This window comes from Nothobranchius furzeri, chromosome 6, assembly GCF_043380555.1.
Source record: "Nothobranchius furzeri strain GRZ-AD chromosome 6, NfurGRZ-RIMD1, whole genome shotgun sequence".
Classification (NCBI taxonomy): Eukaryota; Metazoa; Chordata; class Actinopteri; order Cyprinodontiformes; family Nothobranchiidae; genus Nothobranchius; species Nothobranchius furzeri.
Window position 1 is genome coordinate 45872725 of NC_091746.1, and position 24036 is coordinate 45896760.

Below are 24036 nucleotides of genomic sequence, written 5' to 3' on the forward strand. Positions count from 1 at the left end.
TAAAGATTTTTACTTTATCAGCATATTTTCCACAGACCGCAGCTCAGTTCAGTCACGAGAGCGTTTCTAGTGGCTGAGTGAAGCGATTGATGCCACTCAGCCAGTTTGACCTCATGTCACATGGTCACAGTCCTTCCCTCCATCTTTTGATGAAGACATTAGACACACATAAAGTCTTTTGCAGTATTTCACCAAGAATGAATGGAATAGAAGCTGACATGTGACATTTTATTCAGTGTATCCTTGAGTTGTTTCTCTATAGTTTTCACTGACTTGTAATTTCAGTAAAGAGGTCGACATCATACTGTACATCCCAGTGTTGTGAATGGAGTCGTACAATTGTATGTCACACGTAGGCGTTTTCAATCATTGATCTTTCTGGGGCAAGAACTGTTTTTTATACCTTGTTTACAGTTAATAAGTAAAAGATGAACCTCTCGTGAATATTTAACAGCTTTTGGGTAAGCCTTTGAGCGGAGAGCATGGATCTAGCCTTTTTTAGAAAATGAGTTGTAGGAAAGGAAGTGCTGTCACGGCACATAACATTAATGTGTGTGTGTGTGTACTTGTCTATACATCAAAGACAGGACCGATGACAAGCTTTTTACCTGTAAACTGAGGACATTAGTAGTGAAGTGAGGACATTTGACTGATCCTCACTTTGGCACAATTTTACAGAGCTCTACTTGTTAGTTTTAAAGGTATGGTGTGAATTAAGTTTTAGTTTAGGTTAGGGTCAGGAGTACACTGGTTGTGGTTAGCGATAGGGTTAGGCACAATCATGTCACTAAAATGAATGGAAGCCAATGACAGTCCTCACAACGCATGTAAGATGAGAATGTGTGTGTGTTTTAAATATGAAGTTAAAGCATTACTTGAAGGAATGCACTTTGCTTGCTGCCTTTCATGCCACTTTAGATGTTCATCTGTTCCATCCTGATTCAGTGACTAGATTTCCAGTCCAGCACATTCTCAGGTTCTGCAAAGTTCTGTTAATCACCCATTTATGGAGCAGAGACACATCTAAAACCTATAGGATGGTGGGCCACAAAGAACAGTGTTGGAAACCATTGCTTTAAACTATCAGAAGTTAATTTGTTTACATGGTGGATGTTTGCAGCTTTACATCCTCACATGTCATTTAAAATAATGAAATGTTTTTGGTCTCCATCGAGTTCAAATCCTGGACCTTTGCTGCTCAAGAAACTACAGCAGGTTCTACACCACCACCACCACCTCTCCTTTACAATCCAAAAGTCTCTCTTGCTCACACACATGCACGCGCGCACGCACACACACACACACACACACACACACACACACACACACACACACACACTGCTGCATGTTCAACACATTTCTGTGGATGTTGAATGCAAACGCTATGTGAAAAAACAAGATTTATTTAATTACTCATCTGATTCAAGTTAAATTGAATAACAAAGATGTTAGAACCTAAATTAAATTAAAAAACTATAAATACAGTTTCCATATTTACCATCAATCTATATTATTTCAATGGTTTTTGATGACAGCCTATACAAAAATGTTACAAACACAATCATGTTTGGAGATAGCAGGTTAAAAGACAACAATAACATACAGTAGTTTACCAAAAAAACAGCACTTTGAGCTTATTTTCAAATAAACTTAGATTTTTTTAAGGCAGACATTTTACAAGATTTTTCCAAGAAAAACTCAAGCATCACCTGTGAATGTTGGATTCTTCAGTACAAAATGACACTTTAAAAGAATAAAAATTATTAGTTTACATCCAGCAAAGGTGAGCAAATATCGCAGATGTGACATTTCCCTTTATTTAAAAAAATCACTTCTGCAGAAATACAAACATGTTCAAATGACCCATTTTCTAAAGGCATGAATACCTTGAAGTGAAGGAAATACTTAAATAAAAAAGGCATTGGTGAGCATTGGGCAAGTCAGGAAATGATGGCTAAATGTTGAAGTCTGGACTCTGAACCGTGGATTTACAGTGAGCTATTACGGACTTTGAGTGTTGACTTGAAATCCCTTTTATAGTGACACAGGTATTTATTTAGAATTCATAAAGCAACAACTAGAAGATAACTGGACTGGGAATGGAAGGAATCCTGTTTCTGTCAACTAAAACAAATTCCTAATGAGTTCAGTTAGTCGAGACAAGCAAACCCATCTGACGTCTCTAATGTTCTGGCTAACTGCCTACATACCACTCTACCTAATCTCTAGTCAGAACCTTGTCTGCAATGAGGACATGTGACTTCTACGATTTAGATCTAAAGACAGAAAATTATCCAAAGTCATGACGAATGGTACAAAGCCGTGGGTGTGTTCGGTTTGGCTCGCCACTCATTTCCTCTCTCTTGTGCAAAAAGTAAGGGGGGGAGTTCATGAGAGGCGGACACAGAATAGACACTGGCCTATAGCTCCAACTTACAACCAAGCATTTACATTGCAAATGACTTTGTTGAAACATAACAGAAGCAACTTTGAAACTGAGCAAACAAAGGATCGAGGGATGAATTGTTTACTTTAGGGACACTTTGTCCATTTTCCTTTTCTAGTCATGTATAAAAATAGATTTTTTTTAATAAAAAGCAAATTGGTGACCTTGTTTTTGTTGATCAGGGAAAATATTTAGATCTTTAAAAGTGATGGGTACTTAAATTGTTTAACAGTCAAAAATAGAAATGATCTCTCAAACGTTTTGTACGCATGTGTTCTTTCAGACAAAGTAAGCATCCATAAAAACATTTTGTTACAGCCTAGGTTATCTCTCAAAGGTATAGCGGAGAATCTTTTTCTTCTGGGGGGGATCCCCTGAACCATTGGTCTGCATAACAGTCTATCACTTGTAAGTTGCTTTGGACAAAAGTGTCTGCTAAATACATAAACATAAACATTATTCTGGTAAACCATTCACACAAAGCCGTCGTCGTACGTGCTCGTTGCTGTGAAGTTGTCACTTCATGCACATGCACAAAGGTTGGGCTTCCCATAGACGCCTCTGTCACCGGTTTTCTGCTCGATAGGTGAGTTAAAGTTCAGCATGCTATTTGGGGAAATTAATTTCAGATTACTGCTAGAAGAAGTGCTGCAATGTCTGCAGCTACTTGTAAACAAAATGTGCACGAGGATAATTGGGCGATCTCTCTTGTGCAATTTTTTCAAAACGTGGAGAGGGCAGTTCTTTCTTGAAATTTAGAAACATCCTCCGCCATACCTTTAAGCTAAAATAAGTCTACACCGTAGAGTTCTCAGACCTGCTTTCTTCTATTGTTGACATTCTGTTTGCATACAGAACAGCAGCGTGAACAGTATAAAACAAGAGACTACTCATGTCTTTGTTATGTTTCCCAAAGAACTGTCCCTTCTGCAGAACATCAAGGACCAAAGTGTTACAGCTGGCAAGCAGTACGTTCACACCTATCTCTTTATACTCCTTTACCAGACCTTTGAAAGTGGCCATGCCAGTTGAGTCTATAAAAGGAATAGCAGAACAGTCTAAAACGATTGTGTGGACCTCCAGTTCTCTTTGGACCAGCCCTATGAAGATATCACCATTGTTTTTCTCCCCGTTTGCAGTAGCCTGCTTTTTGGTCATTTCTTTGGATTTCTTCTCAGCTTTTCTCCTCTTGGTCAGCTCCAAGAATGGTTCGACCCCTACAGCTTTGTAGAGGGATTTAAGGAAAGAATCCTTGTTGGCATAGTAAAGAGGAGCCTGGAAGCGGAAGATCCTAACCTGAACTGGTGGTGTAAGGTTCTTGTACTCATCAATGTCCTCATAAAGATCAGTGTCACTGACCCGACCAAGGAGAGAAACCTGAAATCAAATACAAAATTTTCCAGATTATGGCAGCCTTTTCAGCAAACTCACTAACAAGATGATTATAGAATATAAATGTATTCTCATGACTTGAGGTATTTACTAACCTTTGGATTCTGGGTTTTATAAATTACGCAGATCATAGAAAAGACAATGCCAACGAGTAGGCCAATCTCCACACTGATCAGAGCTGTGGCTAACATGGTGACAAGCCAAACAGTGGCATCATTTCGGCTGGCACGCCACTTAGCAGGTACGTCTTTAAACTTCCTCAGGGCTCCTCTAAGGCTTACGATGATGATGCTAGCAAGGACGCTTTTCTGAAGTGCGGAGAAGAAAGGGGCAAAGAAAAGGAGGACAAGGAGGACTACCAGGGCACTGATCAAACTCGATAACTAGGGGAAGGAGGACAACAAAAAGAAGAAAGTTTTTGAAACATCATTGTGAATACACTGACCAAGAAGATGCTGATGTAGATACAGGAACTAATAAAGATGAAAAACTTTATAAATCTACTACATGGGTAGCTACTACTTTAATTTGATCAATTAAAATTTAGAATTTACTTACATATTTATGTTGGACTATTTTGGAATGTCTGAAATTCACCTGAGTCTGGCAGCCAGCAGAGTCTTTCACCATGGTCTTAGCCAAAGCAGCACTAGTGGTGAAGCAATGGAAGAAGGAAGGAACAACGTTGCAGAGTCCGATGGCCAGCATCTCCTGGTTGGGTCGTACGGTGTAGCCATTTTTCTTTGCAAACATCTCAGACAGTGACACGGTGAAAGCAAAACTGAAAAGAAACATGTCAAACAAGAGAGTTAAATTCATTGTTGCCCCTGTAGTCAAATAAGACACATAATTATGTAATGGGCATGGATGTTGGTCAGACACGCTGGAATGGCAGAGAATGAAAATCAAGGGTGGGAAATATGCCAGCTTTTCTATATTTAGGAAAGAAAGTACAATAAAAGCTCCCAGTGTGGACATGTGCTATCACAGACTGAAGATAACACAGCTACTTAAGTGTATTTGTGACAACCAGATAAGAAACACACATCAATATCAGGCAAACATACTGTAAAATAGTAGCAGGTTACCTAATGACTGCCAAAGGAATGGCATCCAGGGCTACCTGTGGCATCAGGCTAAAGGCCGGAACTTGGGGAGCAATAAACCCTGTGGGAATGTGGCCAGAAACACTGGAGTAATACTTGGTGTTGAACTCTCCAAAGTGGCTAGCCAGCGTAGCTCCTGCTACTACAACCAACTCTGTTGGCAAAGGGATCTTTAGGCGATCCTTGTAGCGCTCCTGGATCTCTTTCCCTGCCACTGTAAAGAAAAGTGTAGAATTATTCTTACAAAGAAATAAATAAAAGCAAAAGGTAGGGTTTATGTTGAAAACAAATGAATGCCAGACCTAAAATTGAGATACAAATAGCACTGGTGATGAGGTCACACAAGTTGGTTTTGTGAATGTTGGCAAAAATGTTGATCCATGTAACAATTACGGTGCCATAGCCTTGGTGACGAGGAATCTTCAGTCCCAAAAGGTATTTCGCCTGCACAGTTAGGATGGTGACAGAGGCCCCAGTGGCAAAACCATCAAGCATGGGCCCCGAAAGGTACACAGAGACAAATCCTAGCTGAAACACAGCCATCATGATCTACAGAGGGATACAGGAAATGGAAGAGTGGAGGGAGAGGGCAAGGAAAATAAGATCACATTCTCTGACAAATTTGACTGGCTACAGTTAACAAAGTTTCAACAAGTTTGTAAAAATGCTGAGTTCATAAGTTACCTCAGGGTTGTTAGGTTTTGCAGGTTTCAATCATAACCATTTAAAGGCACTTGATTAAAAGTTGAAGGACCATAAGCACTAATTCTAATTGCAAACTACAACTTTAGTTTGTCAACAGGAAAACCAAATTTTAACTTTTCTGTAGCCCATCAAATATCATTCAAACCATATGTGGTCCAATATCGGCCAGGAAATGTACCGCCCAAGAATTTATTTTCATCCTTTTAGTAAAAATCAATGGATTACTTGACTATTGGCTAAATGTACAGGTATTGTGTCTTTGGAGCTAGATTTTGCACACCAGAGTTGTGGGGTTGCAAGTGTTTTTGACAATCTTGGTGTTTTTAATCATTAAATACCTTATAATAACATCTATATACATATATTACAGATGCAAATTTTTAAAAATATAGCAGCAAAAACTACATAAATAAACTGTAGGCTATACTTGGAAAATGTTTTGTGAGGCATTTTTCAGTTCTACTCTGATTCAAACAATTTGGTTCATTGTTAAAAATGGTTATTCACATGGAGGCGGCGGGGACTGACGCATATCGCTAAATAGCCACCAGAGGGCGTTTTGATTTCTTTCAGCTTCATGGTATGAGTAATGATCCTTGGTGTGATGTAAATTGATTGTCCTTGTTTGTCTTCTACACACTGAAAATTTTAGACACATTTCAAATTTCAATAGCTTGAGGTGGATGCCTGTTCAGGCCGATGAAACAAGCCAATCAGAGCAAACTCTAGCCTCGTGAACTAGACCAAATTCTTGTATTGCAAAGTTTGGTCTAGGAATACTCCATTGGAACCAGTACTGAAGACGCAGCACCAATCTGCCTATCGATCTCATGCTCCATCTTTCCCTCACTCGTGAACAAGACCCTCCCCCCCAAGATACTTTAACTCCTCCACCCTTATCTGATTCAGAATACAGACCAATTACCTCAATTATTTTAAGTAAGTAATCTTTATTTGTATAGCACCTTTCGCAGGCATAAGCCACAAAGTGTTTCACAACACTGTAAAATGATTTAACAATATATAAGTAGAATAAAAACAGTGAATGAAAACATATCATAAAAGGCCCAAAACACACAGAAAACATAACTGCCCATAAAAAACTAGACGAATGCCTGAACAAATAAATGAGTCTTAAGTTCACTCTTAAACTTGTCGACAGAGTCAATTACATCCAGAGCGGTGGGTAGATCATTCCAGAGCCTAGGAGTTACAGCTTCAAAGGAACGATTACCTCTAGTGCAAAAGTAAGTGCGAGGAACTCTAAGCAAATGAAGATCCCTGCACCTCAGAGCCCTTTCAGAGGTGTATGGTTGCATCAGATCTCTAATGTAAGAGAGAGCTTGTCCATGCAGGGCTCTGAAAACCAGAACCATAATCCTTAAAGACACTGGCAGCCAGTGAAGTTCATTTAGAATGGAGGATATGAGACCTCCTGTTAGTGTGCGTCAGGATTCTCCATGCAGAGTTTTGCACTAATTGCAGACAGTGGAGCTCCTTCTTGTTCAGACTTGAAAACAAGCTGTTACAATAGTCCTAATGGGATGACACAAAAGCATGAATGAGGAGCTCCAAACCATTTCTTGACACCATAGTTCTAAGTTTCGGGATGTTTCTGAGTTGAAACAAGCAGTTTCTGGTTAGCTGCTTATGGTGCTGCACAAATAACGTTTCACTGTTGTTGATGACTCTTAAGTATCTAAGGCTGGACTTCACAGACATGCCTAAATCATCCAGGTACTGTTTAATCCCTGGGATAGAATCAACAGGGGCAGCAACCAGAGTTTCTGTTTTGTTACCCTTTAGCTGCAGGGAGCTTATAATAAGCCATTTCTTTATCTCTACTAAACAGTGGAGCAAAGAATATAACTTGTTCAGCTCAGACTGCATAAAAGCGCGATATAGCAGAATGTCACTGGCAAATAGGTGGAAAGAAACGTCATTGAACCTTTGAATATTGTTACCCAAAGGGGTCAAATACAGCAAGAAAAGAACTGGACCCAGGACAGTGCCTTGGGGCACTCCACACAACACATCTGCAGATTCATACCATATTTGGTTTGCTGTAACATTGAAGCTACGTTCTGATAAATAAGAGGAGAACCACTGAAGCACTGTCCCTTATAGTCCTATTTGATCCCGCAGCAGAACCTGATGATCAAGTGTATCGAAGGCTGAAGAAAGGTCCAAGAGATCCAGAACAGTGCTTTTTCCAGAATCAGCAGCCATCATAATGTAAATGGACACTTTCAGTAAAGCTGTTTCCGTTGAATGGTATTTACGGAAACCAAATTGAAACAGCTCAAGGATGTTACTTTGGTTCAGGAAAGTAGACAGGTGTTCATAGACCACTTTCTCAAGAATAGTAGAAAGAAACAGAAGCTTGGAAATAGGCCTGTAGTTGCTGAGGTCAGTTTGGTCTAAGCCTGCTTTCTTCAGTAATGGCTCCATGATGGCATGTTCTTAATAACATATCACCACCAAATTAGGTCCAATCCAACAAAACAACTAATCAACCAACAACACGTGTGTGTGTGTGTGTGTGTGTGTGTGTGTGTGTGTGTGTGTGTGTGTGTGTGTGTGTGTGTGTGTGTGTGTATGCGGACATTATAGCAGCCATACTGCCTTGAAAAATAAAAATATCTCCAAATAAAGATAAATAACACTGGACATGATTTTATCGGTTCACTTTGCTAAATGTAAAGCACATTGAATTGCCCTGTGTTTGAAATGTGCCATATAAATAAAGCTGCCTTGCCTTGCCTTTATTTAATGATAATGAAACTGAAAAGAAAAAAGTGAAAACAACTCAGAACAAATGACACAAGGCAGCTTTTAACACCCTAAACAAACATGCTCATTATTTTACCTGATAAACACCAGCCAGGAATGTAACAGCAACAGCGACACTGATGGCGTAGCACTCCCTGCCACACCTCACACCCATCAGCTCCACGGTGAACACATCAGTCAGGTTGGTGCCCAACGTTTCATTAAAGACATCAGGACCAGATGGTGTGGAGTCCTCATTCAGATCAAACCCAGCCTGGAAAACCTCCCTAACAACCACCTACAGAGACAACATACACAACAAAAACTACTGATTAGAAAAGGAAGACAAACCACTATTAAAAGTTTAAAATAAACAAACAGTTAAACTAAAAGGGCATTACATCACTGGTAAAATACCAGTTGCCTCTTAAAAAAAAGACTAACAGTTTGTCACCTGTCCAATCATAAGGCTCATAAGGCTGAAGATCCCCACGGAGACATGTCTGGATGTCCCCGTCAGGAAATAGATGATGTTAGCATAGAATGACGTCAACAAGCCGTAGATGGGCTGAACTCCTGCTAATAAGCAGTAAGCGATGGCCTGCGGTACCAGGATGATACCTATAATCAACCCAGACATGACATCACCCCAGATGTACTCTTTCAGCTTGTATTTTGGTAGCCATTGGACTACGGGGAAGAAGCCCAACAGGGTGGACCGGACCTTTGGACCCGAGCACGCCACACCCTTTTTCAGCTTGGATTTGAGGACTGATGCAGTGGACTGTCTCTGGCGAACCCTCCGCTCCAGCAGAGGTGCCGCTGCCTGTGGGGTTTCAGTGTCTCGTAAGACCTCCTCATCCATGGTCTTGTAGAGGAAGAGGAGGAAGCAGAGTGACAGGAAGAAGAGGATGAGTAGGTCAGCTGCTCTCCTGGAAGAAAGACACAGAAACTGCTTCAATATCCGATCTTTGGGGTTCTTAACTGCTCTAAACACACATCTTAGCACATGAGTTAATAAAAAAACACCATTTTTGGGTTTTTCATGTTCAAATCCAAAACTTTATTTTCATACTTTCACACTACTATCTACAACCTTGTCCATCTTCTGTCCAGCTCATTAACCCATATGGATTTAAAACACCATTTTGAATATTTAATTTAAGCAAACAACAGAATCAGCTAAAAGTAGGGGACGTACACTTGATTTTTAGTTTCTTTACATCCTTTTTGGGCACCCCCATGTGCGATTCACACAGAAAACTCTGTTCCTAGGAAAAGGTAAAAATAGGTCGCCAAAAGGTCAACAGATATTTACGTTACAATATATTCTATAAATAATGTATAAAATGCCTTGCAGTCCTTTTCTTTGACCTCAATTTTTTTTATTAATCCTGTCTGTCTAACATATTTTAAGGATCTTTCCTGTTATATTGGGTTTTCTCTTATTGTTTTTATGATATACTGTGTGCTTTGTGGTTGTGTTCAGCACCTTGGGCTTCTGATAAGGTCATGTAAGGTGCTTTATAAATAAACTTTGTGATGCCCGGGAACAAGAAAAAACTCTAAAAATGGAAAATATGACACATTTTAAAGTAATTTTAGAGGTTTTGCTAATAGGTTCAAATCAAAATAAACACAGAACTGAACTTGTTAAATGTCACAGTGAAGGTAAACCTTTAGGTTTCCCTTCAGTTTGGGAACTTACTACAATATTCCACCCAGTGTGTAAAAACAAAAAGCTAATGATCTTTTAGAAATTCCTAGATCAATAATCTGGAAATCATCAAGTGGCTTTACCAATGAAGCAGTGGCTAATATTTAGATATAATTCCAACCACAAAATAACTTGTTTTAAGGCTTAAGCTTGTTTATTGTTGATTAAAATGTCATGTTTGATACAATCTTTCTGCTGATTCGCTTAATTTTTTTATCATAAGTTTGAATAAACTTCTAAAAATACTTGCACTCTGGTAAAAATAATCCATCCATCTTCTATACCCGCGTAACCACTCAGGGTTGCAGGGGGCTGGTGCCTATCTCCAGCGGTCTTTGGCCAAGCAGGCGGTGGACAGGTTGCCAGTCCATCGCAGGGCAACAGAAACACAGGACGAACAAGCTAAGGACAATTTAGAGAGACCAATCAACCTGACAGTCATGTCTTTGGACTGTGGGAAGAATAGTACCTGGAGTACACCTCTGTAAGTGCACCCCAGGGCAGCTGTGGCTACATTGTAGCTCATCCCCACCAGTGTGTGAATGCGTGTGTGAATGGATGAACGATACACTGTAGTGTAAAGCACTTTGGAGTCCTCTGACTGTGAAAGGCGCTATGCAAGTGTGGGTCATTCATCATAACCCACACATCTACAGGGAGAACATGTTGGGATTTGAACCCAGGACCTTCTTGCTGCAAGGCAACAGCGCTAACCAGTTCTTGTAAAAAATCAATCTATACTAATTTATTTGACTTTTAACTGTACTCTGTAGATGTACATGTAAATAATATCTATGTGCAAACAAATGCCTTCGAGACAAGGGAAGATCTCTCTTCTTTTGCTGTTGATGATAATGAAGATGACGATGATGATGAAGATGATATTGATGATTGGTCCTTTTTCAAAAAGCTGTTAAATTACAGCTGTCTGGCTGTTGAAAAAAAACACCTTTTACTATCAATCATTTATTTAAATTTCAGGTGTTAGTTTCTGACTTTAATCTGTTTCTTGTGCTCTCCACTGAAGTAAAATAACTATGTTGAAGATTTTTCCTGGTCTCTACAGCCTTTAAGTAACATTAAAGAGTCTCACTGATCGCATGATCAGCACATGCATGAATGAAAGTTGTGATTGCATGGTGGTCAAATGATTTTGTAGTAGCAGCTGTGCAGCAGGGGAAGCCATAAAGCTCTCTAATAGACATGTAATCTTCCTCGGCCAACACAACACTGGTATGTGTTTCGCTCCAGACTTCCTGGGGCAGCACAGGCTATCATGAGCTGATGTGAGGAGTGATTAATATCTTTACTAACAGTTGTTCAGACTTGAGTCTTTGTTTTTATTCTTGAGGATAGTTGTACTCAGGAGTTGGAAAAAGGGACATATGGGTCTTATCTGCTGTTTCTAAATGACAGAAACCATCACAACCCTTTTTTTTTCATCAAGCCAAGTTAAAAGCATCCTTTCTGTTCTGACCTGGTTCACCCTCAGCAACAGATAAAAATTGTCTCCATTAATTGTTGAGCATGACTGGATTCACAGGGATAGCCTTTTGAGGCCAAACAAATGAAATTTACTGGAGTGTCAGCCCTGAATGCAACAAAAAAGCAACAGATTAAAGCTTTTTGCCAACCGTTTCCAATCACTGTTCTCTGTCCTTTTACACCTGACTTAAGAGCACCCCACAGTTACTCAGAAAAGCACATGAGAGGAGAGAGAGAGCCTCTTTTCATTTGATTAGTCACACAAAACAGTTTGCAATGTTCAGCCTCTGACATCGCTTCAGAAAATGACATATTTTATCAAAATTTAAATCAGATTTGTGTTACGATGACATGAAGTTTCAGCTTAATTGTCTTGTCCTTGATTTTAACGTTGACACGTTAAGAGCGGAGAGGCCTTTAACCGGTGGCAGGTACATAGATGGGGCGTGTGATGGGGGTTCATTGGCTGAATTTATGAGGTAATGTGCCACTGCAATGATTTAAAATTCTCAGCTAAACAATCGTGACACATTGACCTGTTGTTGGCGGTTCATATGATGACTGAATTGCACAACAGTGAAGACATTATGTCATCATGACAGAGTAATAGTTGAGGGAAAAAAACTTTCACTAGAAGAACAAGATGTTTGGAAAACCTTTTCCGTCTCTAGAGAAGCTAAAAAAAGGAAAAAAATTAAACATCCTGCTTTTATTATGAAATACTCTTGTTGTATATATATGCTGTATACTTACATACACACACACACACACACACACACACACACACACACACACACTATATATATATATACATAGGCGGAGATCCCGGGGGGGGGGGGGGGGGGGGCGTCCCCCCCACACAAAGTTGTCCCCCCCACAAAAGTTATTGTAAACACATAAATGCTATCAGTAAACCTGTATTTTCTTCTAAAACCACAATGTAAAAGTTAGTCTGCAAATACAAAACAATGTGTTTTTAATTGTTGAGAAATTATATATTTATAGATTTTGTGTATCTTTTTGTTCAGTAGGACTTAGATAAAGTTATTAAATATTACAGAGTTATTCTCTAATGGCCTACAAACATTTCAATGATTTATTAAAGAGATTTCAGTCACTTTGATACTTGACTTGTGAAAGCTGATTTGAAGGTTGTTATTTTTTCTAGACATATTTAGAAGGAACATTTCAAATATATTAAAATCAATATGGAACTATTTGGATTTTAGTAGCTTTCATGTTATGTGATTTAATAAAATTTTAATTTGACATTTATGTTCTTTCTCTTTGTTGTGAAAAAGTTAGATGTGTTTTAGTACTTAAAATTAATGCTTCTCGTCCGTCCACACATGTAGCTGTTGGTCAGCTAATAGCCATGTCATCTCAGGACATGTTGCTTCAACTATTAACGATCTACTTTTAAATCTTTATTCTGCATTGCTTATTCCGTTTTAGGCCACAGTCTTGTTATTGAAATGAAAACAAAAAGAAAGGATGCTTATGGAGATGTACAAAATTGGCAAGATATTATTTTTTATCAATATCCTCCAGCTCCGTTCTAATGACAACATCCCATCTGTGTGTGTGTTGCTGTCCAACTGTCAGCAGACCAGGTCAGTTGAAATGGCAGAGAAACGAAAAACGGCAGACATCAGGTCGTTTTTTAATGCTTCAGAATATCAAGTAAGTAGAAACTTGCATTTTGATAAAGACATCTATAAGAAAGAAATGAAATTGTTTCTAAATGGTTTCATTTGGCAAAGTCCAGTCACTTGAGCACAGGCAGCCAGAGCCTGTCAGACACAGGTACAGAGTCTCAGGTCAGTCTCTTATAAGGACATACAGTGTTGTATGTAGAGAGCATTTTTTTTCATGTCCCCCCCCCCAAAAAAATTACTCTCTGAAGTTTTACAGTTTATTGCCCCCCCCCCCCCCCTCAAAAAAATTGAAATGGGATTTCCGCCCTTGTATATATATATATATATATATATATATATATATATGTATATACATTTTTTGCACTTTGAACATGTTGATGAAGCTTGAACGTTCCTGCGGGCTTGAAAGGAAAAAGCACATAAATAACATCATGATGAATGGAGACCTAGCATTCAGCGTCACATTCAAAACAATTCAGTTAATGACTGACGATGCACTCACCTGCAGAGTCGCTGCTTTCTGCAAAACCGGATCTTTTTCTATGTTTGTTTGAAATGCTGTCAGCCCTAATCTTTTCTCATAATCTGTTTCTGCTCAGGTGTCACCCACGGTGTCTCAAGGCTGCAGGGAGTATGAGCCTGATCTCTGCTGAATATAAAGTTAAGATAAGAGCAGCCCTTTGCTCACGCTCACACCTCTCTCCATTGGCCCGATCAGCTGGGAGAGGGCGGAACTTCCATTTATATGTGTGTCTGTGATCAAGAGGTTAGATCAAGTCAATTTTTCACCAGATCCCAATGTTTATCTTTCCTGTCGAGTGTTTGGGTCTGGGGTAGTGATTGCTAAAAGAAAAAGCGGTACATAGCCGTGTGTCAACAGGTTGTGCTGTTTAAATGCCTTCTGTAGACACAGTGGATTACATGGCAAACAGAAGATAAGACCAAAACAGGCAAGAGCCATTTGTGTGAGTTTGACACAAAAGGATCTAGCAGTCTTTTATAAACAAATCAACATCAGAAAAGATAGATAAATCAACTTTGATCACCATTCCTGCAAACATTTTCAGCTTATTGAAAGTGTTCCTTTTGCATATCATTAAAAAAACACATGACTAATCAGACTTTTCAGGAAAAAAATAATGCACATTGGTGTTTAAAAGAAAAGAAAGTAAAAACCAATTAATTAGTGCAAAATGAAGCATCAATCACTTCAACTATACATTTTTTTCAGTCATTTAACTTTGCTGCTCATAGATTTCATTTAATTTTTCATGATACTGATTTCATAAATGAATCTGAAGCATTCAGCAGCTGCGCTCTCCTGACTGAACACTGGACAAGGTGTTTCCATCTTAAACAATAATTAATGGTTTCTGGTTAAAAGATGAATGTGTGTAAAGGGGAGGAGGACGCTGCACCAGGATGAAGCACAGGGCAGACTGCTTTAGTTCTGAATGTTGCAGTGATCTGAACATACTGTTCTTTCTGAAGAGAAGGGCGAAGGAGTTTAAGTTGTAATGGAATTCACTGTTGTTTCATTTCCATCTAGTGGCAGGTACAGTCCGTTACATGAACAATTATATCTGCATGTCAGAGGACGTTTCAAAGATTAAACACTAAAGTCCCATTACTTGTCACACACAGTGGTGTGAGGTGAAATTATTTTTCCGTATTTGACTCATCTCTGGAGGAGCAATGAGCTGCAGACACGGCCACACTCAGGAATCATTTGGTGGTTTAACCCCGCAGTAAAACCCCTCTACAGTCTTTGGTATGACCCAACTGTGCAGTTGAACCCACACTCTCCCAGGCCCAATCCCAACGCTTGCACTTCCACCCTTGCGCCCTCCAATTGCGCGATCCCAACCAGGGGTGCAGATGCGTAAGTTATCTCGATTCTCATATGCAGAAGTTCATCACGCCACTTTTGCACTTCACTCAAGTCCGCATCGCTGCAAGTATTACCCACAATCCGTTGCTGCAGGAGAAAAGGCTCAAGTGCCTTTTCTGAAAATATGTATCTTCTAATGAAAGTAGTTCATTTTAGGATGATTAGTTGATGCTCTGTGTAGTGTTGATGATTTACTACATATTTATTAAAATGACCAATAAGATTTGATAATTTCATATAAATATGAATCCGATTGATTTTTGAATGTTTAGTCAGAAGATTCTAGTTACTTTACTTATTCAGTGACCATAAACACACTTCGTATTAATTCAGACAAGTATATAGTTTATAATAATGAATTTTTTTCTTTTCCCTAAACTAATAATTATACATGACAAGGTGTGAATAATGATGTAATGTAAAGGATATGAAGAGATTTAATATAATGTGTGAAATGTTGCAGTGGAAGCTAGATGTTTTAGCAAAACCGTTCTTAAGTATGTGAGAGACTTAGTGAAGTCTGGGTTGTAAAAGAATTTGGCTGTATGCTTGTTAAACTACAGATTTGTTTATAAAAGCCATCCATCGCAATCCGTACCAAGTATGCGCACACTTGTGTGGGGATTCTCGTGCGATCCAGGGGGTCAAGAGGTCATGATGGACACTGCCAGTGGAGTGAACCTCTCAGTATCAGGAACCTGTAGATTAACTCCAATATGTCCCGTCTAGTTTGAGATCTCTCCAGGTGACTGTAAGAAGCTGGAATGCTTGTTTGCTGTTGTTGGCTCTAAGAAGAGCCATTTTGTGTCTGTATCACTCGCAGCGTTGCAGAGAGGCTTTGACCCGAGGTCAAAAGATAGGATGGTTTCAAAACTGCTTCTTCCCAGATTTGGCCGAATCCGGAGTCAGCTGGAAACTGAATTAATTGGGAAATAATTTATGTTTTATTAAAACCACATTGTTGATAAATTAGACAAATTTGGCATCAGAATTTGATATGTTTGTGGATTTTACCAAAACATTTCTCAAATGTCACTCCTTCCTTCAGTTACTCAGCGAGGTTAACTCTTTGTGGGAATGGGAATGTTTTAAAATACTTATGTGAAGTGAATGTTAACATTAATGATTGCCTTATTATAATGTGTATGACTATAGATATTGATTAAAGCACAGATTATTCAAACATCTCGTTCATTCAACACATACAATTATACCAACTTATAAGCTGTAAAGTTATTTACAATTCAAGAAGACTTTTACTCAGAGTGAAAATGAAGGAGACTCACTTGAGGCCTTGAGCAAAGATGTTATGGCTTCTTTGTTTAATAACAAGAGCAGAGGCAGAGTTCTGTTTTGGGTTTGGAGGCCATACAGACGGTGTGTTTGTGTCTGCAAATGAAAGGTTGCTTTCCGGTCAATTTGTTGGTGAAAATTTGACCACTGGGCACATTACATCTGAAACATTTAGGCAAAGCAGCAATAATGTAAATGTATTTCAAATAACTGCTTGGTTGTTTGATTGAAAGTTGTTAATAAAGGTTTTTTAAAAGTACCACACCAACCAACACCCTGGCATACTCCCTGTCTCAATTCTGCATTTATTTGCACACTTGTATACTACACACTCGAAGCCTTACAGCGCACTTTGCTGAAGAACGCAGGGCATAGTGCGAGTATTGGGATTGGGTCCAAGTCTCAGGACAGACACTCAAACCAAAAATGAATTAAGATTAGCAGAATGTTGGATCAATGAAAACAAGTTAATTACTAATGTTGATAAGTCTAAATGTATGATTATGGGATCATCTCATTTTTGAGAGATCCTTTTGTATTGAAGTCAAGTATAGGGGGAACTCTCCTTGAGCAAGTAACAGAAGTCAAGTTGCTATGTCCAGTCATTGATGGAACGCTCATTTAACCCTTTGATGCATGAATTATGAAATCTTCAACCATGATTTTATAAACAATTTTTTTCATTCATCTTTAGGTGTGAATGAAACAAATTTCATATTTACATATTTTTTGTAACATTTAATTTACACATAGTTTATTACATTTCCATCTCAGTGGACAGCGTGCATTCTGAACATGAAATATGTTGGCTTGACTTACTGAAGTCCAAATGGAGAGGCTGAAATGCAACAAAGTCTTCAATAGCTGTGTTTAATAGCAAAAATAAATAAATAAATAAATAACAGTTTTGAGTACCTGTCCACTGTAGTGACCATTATGCATCAAAGGGCTAGAATAGTCAAGTCAAACAGATAATAATTAAAATGGGGAAGGACATGGTAATGGTTCAGCATGGTAAAAAGATTATTCTGTATCAAAGTAGAAAATTATTAGTTGAATCTAATGTTCTGTGTCACTTGGGCTATTGTTCAGTAATTTGGGCCACTACTACAGAAGCTAATTTAAACAAACTACAGGTAGCACAAAACAAAGCAGCTCGGCAGAGCTTTCCAGTTGACATTTTATAAATATATACATATATGTATATAAATTAAAACTTCAGATAACTGAAGTGGCTGATATCAAGAAATTCTACCAATGACTAGAAAAAGCTGGTCTGAACGACAGCATACAGGCACTCATCATGGCTGCACAAGAACAGGCCCTGAACATGAGAGCAACAGAGGCCAATTTCTACTACACCAGACAAGACCCAAGGTGTAGGCTATATAAAGAGTCCCCTGAGACAATCCATCACATAACTGCAGGGTGTAAGATGCTGACAGGGAAAGCATACATGGAACACCACAACCAAGTGGCTGGCATCGTGTACAGAAACATTTGTGCAGAGTATGGACTAGAAGCCCCAAGGTCAAAGTCGGTAACACCTCTAAGGTGGCTGAGAACAAGAGAGCTAAGCACCTGTGGGACTTCCAGATCCAGACTGACAAAATGGTGATGGTGAACCAACCGGACATTGTGGTGGTGAACAAACAACGGAGGACAGCCATTGTAGCTGATGTGGCAATACCAAGTGATGAAACATCAGGAAAAACAAACATGAGGAACTAGAGAAGTACCAGGGCCTCAAAGAAGAAAAGTGCAGTTCTAGGAACAGCTAAGATACTGCTCAGAACCCTCAAGCTCCCAGGCCTCTGGTAGAGGACCCAAGCATGGACGGATGAGACCACCCGCGGAGGGTGAGATGGGAATTTCTTATATGTATATATAATATATATGTATATATATATATATATATATATATATATATATATATATATATATATATATATATATATATATACATATATATATATGTAGCCCAGGTAAATAGTTTAGCTTAAGTTAAGTAAGTTTGTGTTAACATTTGGACATGCCATATAAATATGAATAAATAGGAGTAGGAAAGGAAAAACACTACAACATTAGAAATAGTAGTAAATCCCATGATAAAAAAGGTTAAGTATAATATGCTGAACTGAGGATTAAAAAGTACTGAGTAACAAAAAGTGTTTAAAGTGCAACATTTCTTTACAAGGTACTACATGTTTATTGTGGTCCTGTTAAATGGAGGCACCGCTATATAAAATACAGACGGTTATTGGTAAGTGGGTTACTTAGCAGTTCTTTGTATCGCTTGTTTCCTCAGGTAATACAGTTTTCCATATATATATCGAGCTCAGGGCCCCGTCCTCTATACTATAACCAAAGTCGTGTTATTATACGGAACGGGTGTTACATATATTTATAGTGTAGTTTTATTGTTGTTTATTTGCCTTGTCTGTTGTTTGTTTTGAAATGTTCTTATTTTGTTGTGGTATTTGGCACATTGTATAGTAGGGATGAATATTGTATGTTCAACTAGTTTGTTTGCCTGTTTGCCCAGAGTTGATGCATTACTTATGTTCATTTGATGACGAGAGGACCCCAGGAAGAACAGCAACAGTGTCTAATGGGCATTTTAATAGCAAACAAACAAACCAGCAGGCCACTGAGCTGGCTGGTACCAGAGTGGTGTGATATTCAATAATCAATCATCAGTGAAGACACAAATGTAGACACTAATAATTTCTCACTTAAAACAGTTCTAATCCCATCAGTCAGTATTTCATGTTTTCTTTAGCAAATAGACAAAAAACTCTCTTAACCCTCAGGCTTCACTTTAATTTTTATACAAAAGAGTCATTAGACACAAACGTTCACTTGTAAAAGTGGCTATAAAAATGTATACATTAATATAGATCTGTTGAACAACTTCAGCCCTGCTCAAACATAAAAAAATTTCAATCATTTTGAGGCTTTTAACCCTTCACATGCCAGTTTGAATACTCAAAGTCATTGCTATAATTTATGAGAAAAAAAGGAAAAAAACAAAACAAAACAATAAACACAAAAACTGAGGTATTTTCTAAAAATAAACATTTTTTTTTGGCCTGGGCCGTTTGTTACAAATCAGTCTGGATTATGTTATGAAATATCTAAAATTTGGAATTTTTTGCATTCATAGTTTTTACATAGCAACACATTTAAGATTTACTACACACTTGAACCACTATAGAGGACAAAAATGTCCTCTTTTAAAACTGCTTTAAAAATGGTCCAGATTAATATTTTTTCTGCTATTTGGGTCTAAATCTTGTGATCAGCTTAAGTTCTGATAAAAAAAAATCAAATATTGAATATTTTTCTAAATTTTAACCCTTTATATGCCAGTATGATTTTGTTGACTTTTGATATTCTTACCTTGAAACAGACTATATTTTTTTCAGATGATACATCCAATCAGAAACATAGAATCAACTGGTCAAGTTTGGAATGACCCCTGTTAGTCAAAATGTTTTCTCTATGATTTTATATTTTCCACTTACCTAAAGGAGAAAGTTTGGTCAGTTTAATTGAAGACATCTTTGAAGAGACAATATTCATCAAAAAGTAGTTGAAAATTAATTAAATGATGCCCAGTTGTAGAAAAATAATGGCGACCTCAATATATAACAATAAAAATTGGGTCTAAAATACATGGAAGCGGGTCTACGTCTCTGGGTGATGCCAAAAGCTGTGAGAAAGCTCTTCCTGGACTTCACCTAAGCATTTCATTGCATCATCCCGGAGATCCTGGTCAAGAAACTGTCTCACGTGTGCCTCTCCATCCCCATCTGCCTCTGGATTAGGGACTTTCTGACAAATAGACCACAGCCTGTTAGACTCGGCCCCCACTTGTCCACCACCATCACACTCAGCACCGGATCTCCACAAGGATGTGTTCTGAGTCTCTTCCTGTTCACACTCCGCACATTTGACTGCTCCCCGACCCATCTCTCAAACACCATCATAAAGTTTGCGGATGACACCACCGTGGTTGGACTCATCTCAAGGGGGATGAGTCGGACTACAGAGATGAGGTCAACAGACTGGCATTCAACAGATGTTTTATTTTAGGAAGGGCAGAGCTGACCTGGCCCCACTTTACATTCACGAGGACTGTGTGGAGAGGGTACACTCCATGAGGTTTCTGGGTGTGCAGATCTCTGATGATCTTTCCTGGATTGCAAATACCACAGCGGTGGTAAAAAAAAAAAGACCCAGCAGCGTCTCAACTTTCTGAGAGTGCTCAGGAGGAATGACCTGGAGGAGAGGCTGCTGGTCACATTCTACGGAGCCACCATAGAGAGCATCCTAGCATACAGCATCATAACATGGTGTGCAGGGTGCTCAGCTGCAGACAGGAACATACTGCAGAGGGCCATCAGCACAGCCCAGAAGATCTCTGGCTGCTTTCTGCCCAGCCTGGAGGACATTGCCAACTCTCGTTACTTCAGTAGAGCAGGCAATATCATCAAGGACTGTTCTCACCCCAGGAACCATCTGTGTGACCTGCTACTGTCAGGCCGACAGTACAGGTCACATAAAACCAGGACAAACAGATTCAGGGATAGCTTCTGTCACAGAGTCGTCACCATAGTAAACAACCACAAAACCAGATAAACCTGTTAACCTGAACCACATATTTACTGTTTCATCATTGCGGCTGCAAATGAAACGTAGCGGGAAAACAGGTAAACAAAACTGCTCTGTGTTTAAAAAAAAAAAAACTACAGCATGGAACAATAAAGGCTATTCTATTCTTGTCTCGTCTTGTCTTCTTCCACCTATCCGAGTCCGGGTCATGGGGGCAGCATCCCAACTAGGGAATTCCAGACCGTCCTCCCCCGGCCACCTCCATCAGCTCCTCCGGCAGGACCCCAAGGTGTTCCTGGGCCAGCTCAGAGATGTACTTTCTCCAACGTGTCCTGGATCGACCAGGGGACCTCCTGCCAGCAGGACATGCCTGAAACACCTCCCTGGGGAGGCGTCCAGGAGGCATCCTAACAAGATGCCCATACCACCTCAACTGACTCCTCTCATTATGGAGGAGCATGTGGCTCTACTCCGAGTCTCTCCAGAGTGTCCAAGCTCCTTACCCTATACCTAATGCTGAGCCCGGCCACCCCATGGAGAAAACTCATTTTGGCCACCTGTATCTGCGATCTTGTTCTTTTGGTCATTACCCAAAGCTCATGACCATAGGTGAGGACTGGGCGGTAGATCGACTGGTAAATCGAGAGCCTGGCTATTCTATTCTATTCTATTCTATTGTATTCTATTCTATTCTATTCTATTCTATTTTAGACGCCATGTTTCCTTCAATGGGAACCTGTGAGGACAAAATGCATTTACTGATTTATTACAAAACTTTCACCAGTCATAAACTTTACTTTACACATTTACCTCTTCACTCGTTGTCAGTGATGAAAGAGTCTGATGTGCTTGTTGTTTCGTTGGCGGTAGAACGATCTGACAAAGTACTCGTTTGACAATAGTGCTCCAAGAGATTTTTGACCCTAATGGCCTTCCGTTTATAAGGTCTTACTCGACCACAAAAATGCTGCTTGCTTGCAAGGATTTCGGTTTATACTGCCCCCTATCTCCAGGGAAAATACAGAAATGTATCTTATTTATCAGAAATAATTCTTGTTGGTTCAATGTCACCTAAAATATGACAGAATAAAAGAAAACACTCTGTTATTAAATATGATTTGGTTTGTTAATTGTTGCTGTCAAATAAATTTAAGTATCACTGTCTTGGTTAAATTAGCATTCATAGTGCCTCTTATTTTGTGAAAGCATTTAGTCTATCCAGAATAAGAAGGAAAAAACATACAGATACGTCTGTTCTAAAAGTAAGCATTGAGTTAAGAACAAATCAACTTAAGGGAGTGAATGGGAATAAATAGAGATGATCTGACTGTGTGTGTGTGTGTGTGTGTGTGTGTGTGTGTGTGTGTGTGTGTGTGTGTGTGTGTGTGCGTGCGTGTCTGTCTGTCTATGATGGGATGAATGTGAACATTGTTGGTGCACAGACTAAAGCACTTTATGTTCCTCCAGTCATGATCATCATCATCATCACACCATCTCAACCTAAAGTGTAAAGCTGCAATCTCACTTCTTTTTTAATCAAAGAGAAATAAAACTGAAAGTTATTTTGTGAGCCGAAAGTGGTTTCCGCCTGCCTGCATTATCACCTTTGTGTCTGTCTTTGACTTTAATCTAAAACACCTCTTTATCCTGTTCCATCTGAAAGGATTACTGTCCCTTTAAATCCACCGGCAGCATCCGCCTGTCTGACAATCTCCTCCTCTGTGTGCATGCCACAGCATGGGTTGCTTTTAAAAAATGCAATTAAATCAGAAGAAAGGGAACTCACGGAGGAGGAGGAAGCTGTAGTGTATCCTGGAGGTGAGGGTCGCCATGCCTCCCTGTACAGTCCCCCCTCTCTCACCATCAGTCTGTTTGCTTCGACGCTGCTCTCCACTCTGCTGCCTGAAGCTGATGCTGGTGCTACTTGCTTCTTCCTGTTTCCTAGTGCAAAGCATGATGGGAGGAGCAACCCAACATTTCTGTCTGTTGCATTGAGCCTCACGGAGGGGAGGGGTAGAGGAGATGAGGGAGAAAGGAGGAGAGCAGAGGAGGGGGCTACTGGGTGAAGATGGGAATCACCATGGCAACAAAAATCTACAGATCTGTTTGAATCATCAGAGTAGCACACAAAAACCTTAATATTGGTGTGTGTTCACAAGCTGCTCAAACTACTCCTCACACACACACACCCTCACACACACACACACACACACACACACACACACACACACACACACACACACACACACACACACACACACACACACACACACACACACACACACACACACACACACACACTCACACTCACACTCGGAGCCTGATTCTGCCATTTTATTTATAAAGCACCTGCATGTTTCCCATACAACTCCAAACAAAGCGGTAAACAAACAAACAATTTGGGGCATGAAGATAAATAACAATCATTTTAGTGCCATGTAAATATTTAATGAGCAGAATCAAAGATACGTTTTGTATTCTTGTTTGTTTTTCATAGATTTCAGTGGACAAGTGGTTGAGTGCACCCAGGATAAGGTCAGCGGTCATCCTGAAGGACAGATAAATCAATTCACAAAGACCCAGCAAAGCAACAGAGCTGGATTTTATTTTGATAAATGGTTGTAATGCAAGAAACTGGAAAACAAATGTTTGAAGACACAAATTAAAGAAAAACATATGAAGATAAATAATGTCTGGATGAAAAATGGCTTTAAAAATCCTGTTTTGTTCAGATTCACTATCCAAGTACATGAAGCTCAAATATGTTTGTATTTTTGACCTCCACACTTTATAATTTAAACCATCTGTGATTGTTATTTTCATTACTGACGTGAACTAGCTCCAACCATGAAGCAAGTTTAGCACCAAACTGTGTGATTAAGTACTTCCATTAGCAGGATTCTCATTGGAGACTAAATCTTTTTGATTTGAATCCAGGCCAGTTTATTTATTTT

The 24036-nt window shown here is 39.2% G+C and overlaps 1 protein-coding gene across 2 annotated transcripts; it reads right to left on the reverse strand.

The window, feature by feature from the left end:
* Positions 1 to 1385: 1385 nt before the first annotated feature.
* Positions 1386 to 23221, reverse strand: slc26a1 (solute carrier family 26 member 1). 2 transcript variants are annotated; one of them, XM_015976728.3, is made up of 8 exons: positions 22869 to 23221; positions 8876 to 9353; positions 8519 to 8719; positions 5247 to 5493; positions 4927 to 5158; positions 4436 to 4619; positions 3934 to 4221; positions 1386 to 3823 (listed from the first exon to the last, which is right to left on the reverse strand). In XM_015976728.3, exons 2-8 carry the CDS (start codon positions 9284 to 9286, stop codon positions 3242 to 3244), a joined length of 2145 nt encoding a protein of 714 aa, XP_015832214.1. In that variant the 5' UTR covers positions 9287 to 9353; positions 22869 to 23221; the 3' UTR covers positions 1386 to 3241. The 2 variants fall into 2 exon arrangements, with proteins under 2 accessions (XP_015832214.1, XP_015832219.1); XM_015976733.3 differs by lacking the exon at positions 22869 to 23221 and adding an exon at positions 13784 to 14170.
* Positions 23222 to 24036: the final 815 nt, after the last annotated feature.